At 64.5% G+C, this 6,385-nt stretch overlaps 1 protein-coding gene across 1 annotated transcript; it reads right to left on the bottom strand.

Moving 5' to 3' along the window:
- Positions 1-121: 121 nt before the first annotated feature.
- ACTN3 (actinin alpha 3) lies at positions 122-6,379 on the bottom strand. Its single transcript, XM_085318436.1, has 21 exons — positions 6,220-6,379; positions 4,763-4,877; positions 4,554-4,673; positions 4,364-4,450; positions 4,128-4,215; positions 3,914-3,992; positions 3,759-3,840; positions 3,569-3,654; positions 3,351-3,443; positions 3,019-3,249; positions 2,792-2,939; positions 2,434-2,584; positions 2,221-2,329; positions 1,995-2,135; positions 1,753-1,935; positions 1,529-1,663; positions 1,249-1,428; positions 899-1,045; positions 742-807; positions 500-658; positions 122-414 (listed from the first exon to the last, which is right to left on the bottom strand). The coding sequence occupies exons 1-21, from the start codon at positions 6,343-6,345 to the stop codon at positions 256-258; spliced, it is 2,685 nt and encodes an 894-aa protein (XP_085174562.1). The 5' UTR covers positions 6,346-6,379; the 3' UTR covers positions 122-255.
- Positions 6,380-6,385: the final 6 nt, after the last annotated feature.

Below are 6,385 nucleotides of genomic sequence, written 5' to 3'. Positions count from 1 at the left end.
GGCGCCCCCCGACCGCCTACGCCCGACCCACGCGCCTCCGCGACCCGCTGCCGCCACGCACGGCGCCGCTGCCGGCCCGGCGGCGCCTCCCGGCGTCCCGTTCGGCTACGCAGACACCTGATTTGCATGACACCGCCTTTATTTGCATACTCCCCGCCCCTCCCGCAGGCAGAGCCGAGCAGGGGGCGGGGCTGCCGGAGCTGCTTCATCGCGCGCGACGCTGCGCACGGCCGGACCCGAGCGGACCGGGGCGGGTCACAGGTCGCTCTCGCCGTAGAGCGCGTTGGAGAAGGAGACGTAGTCGAGGGCTCCGGCAACGGCATCGGCCCCCACGTACTTCACCATGCGGCTGATGCAGTACTCAGCCTGCTCGGCCGGCAGCTCCCGCCGCAGCTCCTCCACCGTGATGTAGTTCTGCAGGGAGCTTGGCATGACAGGGTGTGCCCACGGTGGAGGGCCCCAGCACCTCCCGTTGCCGTCCCATTCCAGCCCCACTGACCTTGTCCCCTGCCAGGATCTTGAAGGAGGCAATGACCTGCTCGGCTGTGTCGGTCTCAGCTGTCTCCCGGGTCATGAAGTCAATGAAGGCCTGGAAGGTGACGACCCCCGTGTTGTTGGGGTCCACGAGCATCATGATCCGGGCAAACTCCACCTCACCCTTGGGAGAGATGCAAGGAGGGGATTAGTGGTGCTGGGGATGCTGAGGGTCACCCCCATGCCAGGGCTGCACTGGGCCCTTACCAGGTCGTAACCCATGGAGATGAGGCACGCACGGAAGTCATCTGGGTCCATCATGCCGTTCCTCTTCTGCAGGAGACGAGAGTGGGTGTCACAGAGCAGGGTCCCTCACTCCATCTCCCCAGCCCCTTCAGCTGCCTCCCCACCACCATGGACCCACCCGGTCAAAGTGGTTGAAGGATGCCCGGAACTCGTTCATCTGCTCCTGGCTGATGCCCTTGGCGTCGCGCGTCAGGATCTGATTCTCCACCTCATTGATTGTCCGTGCCACTGTGGTCAGCAGCTGCTCCCAGCCCACGCGGATGTGCTGTGGGCAATGGGGCTGTCAGAGCCAGCACCTCCCCACGGCTCCCTGTCTGCCCCCCAGCAGCTCCCCAGGGCCCCCTCCAGCACCCCAACACGTGTCCTGGCTCCCCACCTCTCCCCAGTCCCCTCAGGACCTGCTTCACACTCCCAGGCATCGCTGTTGCCCTCACAGCCCTCCCCCCCCAAGATCCTCCCAGCGCCCACCTCCATAGTGTAGTTCGTGTGCCGGTTGTCGAAGACCAGGGCCTCCTGGATGAGCTGGTGGTCGCCCTCCAGCTTGTCGATGTTGGACTTGTAGTTGATGATGTTCTGCTCATGCTGCTTCAGGCGGCTCATCTGGTCCTCCAGGGAGCCACTGGCATCCACCGAGACACGGCCAAGCTCCTGCCACAGCCATGGGTGCCGTCAGAGAGCCCCAAACATCCAGCTGGCCCTGCTACCCACCGCTCCACCCCAAGGGAACCCAGGCATCCGGGCTGCCCACCTCCATCTTGGTCTGGATCCAAGGCCCAATGATATTGGCCTGGGCGGCAAACTGCCGCCGAAGCCGCTCATTGCTCTGCTGGCGGGAGAGCTCCTCCTGCAGTGTCTGGTCACGGTGGGGAACCAGCTGCTTCACCTGCAGGGAGAGGAGAGGGGTGAGGCGCTGTGCTCACGCCCGCAACCCACAGCCCACCCGCGCACCTCCCTACACGCCTCTCTGCTCACCATGTCCCACTTGCTGCCTATGTCCAGGTGGGTGAGGGATGTGTAGGGGTTGCCTCCACTCAGCTTGATGCCGTACGTCTGTGCAATCTTCTGGATCTCTCCGTGGATGCCCACAATGGCCATCCGCTCCCGATCGGCCTCCGGCAGCGTTGCCTTGAACTGCTCGTGGGCTGTGATCAGGGTCTGCGGCGACAGGGTGGCAGACAGGCCCAATGGGCCCAGGCATCCAGGGGCCCTGGCACCTGTATCTCCTCAATGCTGTGCACAATGAACATGTCCTGCAGGTCCTCCACGGCCCCATCCATCCAATTGTTGAAGGGGGCTGCTCGCTTGGCGAACTCTAGGTATAGCTGGTCGATGGTCTCCAGCAGCTTCTCCGTGCGCTGTGGATGGGGCCTGGTCAGGGGAGGCCGCAGCAGGGATCCCAGACCTAGAGTGGTGATCCTGGCCCGCCCCCATCCCGCACACCTCCAGGGCATCCCGGCGTTTCTGCGTGAGGGTCCCCAGTGTGTCCCACTGGTCGCAAATGGCCTGGCACCGCGTATTCACTGTCGCCGCGTCGTGGTAGTCCAGCTCGCTGCAGGGCATGGAAAGGGGGTGAGGGCAGCCCGGTACTGGGGCTCCCTGGTGGGACCGTGAGGTCCATTGGGAAATGGCAGGGAAGGGGCTGGGACACTGTACTTGAGCTCCTGGGCGATGGCGGCGATCTGCTCCACGCGGTCCTGGTGAGCAGCCAGGTCACTCTCGAAGGCCTCGTGCCGGCGCAGCAGGGCTCGCACCTCGGTGAGTGAGGCCGCCTCGTAGTCCCGCTGCGAGAGCAGCTCCTCCTTGCCTGGGGACGGCATGAGGCTCAGTCCCTGGGGGGGTGGCAGGACCTCATGGTGGTCCCAGAGGGGCAGCAAGGACCTCATGGTGGTCCCACGGGTGGTGGTGAGGACCTTGTGGGGGACCCTAGGGGGTAGTGAGGACCCTGTGAGGGTCCGCAGGGGGTGGCAAGACCTCGTGGGGATTCCCAGGGGGGCTGGGGCCCCATACTCACCCCGCGTCCAGCTCTCGTGCAGCGTCGCCTTGTGCTTGAACTTCTCGGCCAGGTGGTCGAGGCGCTGCAGGCGCCGGATCTCTGTGAGCAGCCATTCCTCGTAGCCCTTCTCCACCTGCTCCAGCCCCTTCCAGGCGTTGGCGATRTCCTGCCGCCAGGAGGGGCCGTGAGCGGCCGCTGCCGCCGTCCCGGCCTCGCTGCCACCCACTGCAGCCACCCTGGCTCACCGACACCATCTTGCCCTCGGAGGGCATGAAGGCAGGGCGGTTGCTGAGCCGCAGCTTGGTCTGCAGCGTGTTGAAGTTGATCTCCAGCTGGCACTTCTCCTGCACGCGTGGCGGCTTGTGCACGCGCCGGTAGTCGCGGAAGTCCTCCAGCTTGCGCTGCATGGCAGCCATGCTGGTCTCGGGCGTGCGGTTCTCCAGCCAGGGCACCGTGCGACGGATCCACTCCAGGAGCTGCAAAGTTAGCGGTGGGTGGGGGGGATTGCAGGGGAGGCCAGGCGCACAGGAACCTGCTGGGGACCCAGGTGTCCGAGCGGAGGGGAGGGGGAACACACCTCACTGGCCAGCTTCTCATACTCCTCCATGAGCTTCTCGTTCTCCTGGTTGACAGCCAGCACTTTGCAGATCCTGTTGGCAGCCGTCTCAGCCTGGGGGGGGAGATGCCATCAGGGCGGGCAAGGGCAGCACTGGCATGACCCACTGTGCTGCCCCAACCCACTGCGCTGCCCTGACCCACTACGCTGCCCTGACCCATGGCGCCGGCTGGCCTCACCTGCTCAGCGCCGGCGAAGGCATGGTAGAAGCAGGACACATAGGTCATGATGGCCTTCTCGTCTGGCTTGGGGGTGTTGACGATGTCTGGAGGGAGGACAAGAGAGGCTGGGCAGTGCTTTCCGGGAGGCATCCAGGAGGTCCTCCTCCACCACCGCCAGGACCTAGGCATGTCCCTGCCCGCCCCACACCTTCGGCATCCAGCATCTTGGGGATGTCCAGGTACTTCTCGGCGACCTCGAAGGCTGTGTTGAGGTTGCCAATGGGATCATCCTGGGAGCACAGGAGGGTCAGGGCAGGCCAGGGCTGTCAGGGACCCCTGGATCCTGCTGCATCCCCTCGGTACCTTGCGGAGCTTCGCATAGTCAATAAGGTCGGGACGATGGCGGTGGATGAGGGCACAGAGGGCCAGGCCATCCTTCCAGCTGCAGGAAGCAGCGTGAGATGAGGCCTGTGCCCTGAGGTCTCCGTGTCCCCCCCAAGACCCTGTGACCTGAGGCCCCCACATCACCCCTGAGTCCTCGTGTTCCCCCTGAGACCCTGTCCCCTGAGGTCCTCACCTGATGTGGAAGTTCTGCACATTGACGTTGCGGTACGGGGCCGTCTTCCGCTGGCACCAGAGCAGCAGCCCCTCCTTAGCTGACGTCTCTGTGGGGGAATGCATGGGTCAGGGCAGCCGCAGAGGACATGGGACACAGGGAGAGACATGGGACATGGGGAAGGCATGGGACATGGGGAGGGACATGGGACATTGGACATGGGGAAGGACATGGGACACAGTGTCTCGCCCCCTCACCCTCCACGGAGATGTCCTGGATGGCAAAGCGCAGGATGATGGTCCAGATCATGCCCAACGTCATCTTGAGGTTCCCATCAACAATTTCTGGGGGCAGAGAATTGTGTCAAGTGGAGACAGATGGACAGACTGACCCCAGGTTCCCCATGTCCCCAAGGAGCCCCATCCACATCCCCATCCCCCTCCCTACCTTCGGCCCCGATGGAGACCAGCTTCACCCCCTTGCTGGCAATGAAGTCCAGGGCCTTGTTGACATTGGCAATCTTGTGGAAGCGCATCTTGCCCTTATCCGGCTTTGGCAGCCGCTCACCTGCAGGGGGGATGAGAGGCCAGTGAGGGAGGATGTGGGGACATCCCATGGGGATGCCCCAGCTCCATTGCTCCAGCAGGTCCGCTCACCAGAAATGACCTCCAGCAGCAGCATGAGTTTCAGCCCATTGCGGAAGTCTTCCTCAATGTTCTCGATCTGTGTCCCAGCCTTGCGCAGGTGGGAGTTACACCAAGCTGTGAAGGTCTGCAGGAGACAAGGTGGCCAGGGAGGGATGGAGATGCTCAAGGGGACTCTTCTGTCCATGTGGGCCGCCTGCTCCCCTGGAGGGCATGTGGCCCTGGGCACACGTGTGCAAGCAAGTGCTGTTCCTGGGCATGTGTGCAAATGCCTTCTGTCCCTGTGCATGCGTGTGCAAAGGGAGGCCACCTCCAGGCATGCGTCTGTAAATGCCCTCTGTCCCTGTGCACACATGYGCAAAAGCTTGCCATCCTTGTGCACGCAAGTGCAAGCAAGTTCTGTCCCTAGGCACGCATGTGCAAATGCACTCTGTCCCTGTACACACACATGCAAATGTGCGCCATCAGTGGGGCCACGCACCCCCAAAGATGCCTGTTTCACCACAAGGACCCAGTGACTGGTGGGAGAAATGGGCGTCGTGCGTCAACACCCTGCAAATGGCTCCAGGGGGCCCAAGAGTCTGAGCCCCAGAGCCTGGGGCCGGAGCTGCTCACTGGATCCTCTAAAAATATCTGGTGGTGGCGCCAGGGAGGCATCGCCCCCGCCACGCTGCCGCTGCTATTTTTAGGGGGGTTCCTGCAATTTTGCCGCGTCGTCGGATTCTGGGAGAGCCGCATTCCCCCCCCCCACCCCGGCTCCCTGGGAACGCAGTGCCCGGCCAGCGCAACTCGATCCTCCGGGGGGGGGGGGGGGGGCACGGATGCCTGGGTCTCTCCTCGGCCAGGGGGAGAGGGGCCCGGACACCTGGGTCCCTCCTCAGCCGGCTGCTCTGCAGCGCGTCCCCGCAAGCTGTGGGGGCTCTCGGCCCCGTCAAGCGCACGATGGGGAGGGAACCCTGGCATCCGGGTGGTCTCTACCCCCCCCCCACCGCCCCAGGACCCAGGTGTCCGGGAGGCTGCCAGCCCTGGAAGCGGCTGGAAAACCCCGTCCGGGGCCAGGATTCCCCAGCTTAACCCAGGGTGGCCCCAGGCATCTGAGTCTGGCCCGCGCTTTGATAGCGGCTTAGAGGGATTTGGCTTGGGCCCTCGCACGGTGCACACACGTGTGCATGGATCCTCGCACAGTGAACGTACGTGCACGGGGCTTCACCGGGCAAACACACATGCACAGGGCTGCACATGTGTGCACGGGGGCCTCACACAGTGAATGTGTGTGCACAGGGGCCATGGGCGGTATATTTAGCCTGGGCCCCTGAYGCTGGCCCTGTTATGGCAGCTCTTGGCTCGTGGCGATCCCAGCAGGGAAGCACCATCCCCACGCGGGCTCCTGCCACCGCAGCCTCCCTGGGGTGCTGCTGGCTTCCCCCGCGTTCCCCCAAACTGTGCCACGGGCCACTGCGGGCCCTCACCTTCCGCTGCTGCTTCTCCCAGGCCGGGTCGAGCAGCAGGTCGCGGTCCCAGTCCTCCTCCTGCTGCATGTAGTCGTCGGCCATGTAGGCCATCCCGAAGGGCGCCTGGCTCTCGAGGGTGGTCATGGCCGCGCCGTCCCCGTCCTTGTCCCCCTGCCCGTCCGCT

This window comes from Rhea americana, unplaced genomic scaffold (assembly GCF_003343005.1).
Source record: "Rhea americana isolate MKP2758 unplaced genomic scaffold, rheAme1 scaffold_534, whole genome shotgun sequence".
Taxonomy (NCBI): domain Eukaryota; kingdom Metazoa; phylum Chordata; class Aves; order Rheiformes; family Rheidae; genus Rhea; species Rhea americana.
This window is presented reverse-complemented; position numbering and strand designations above follow the sequence as displayed.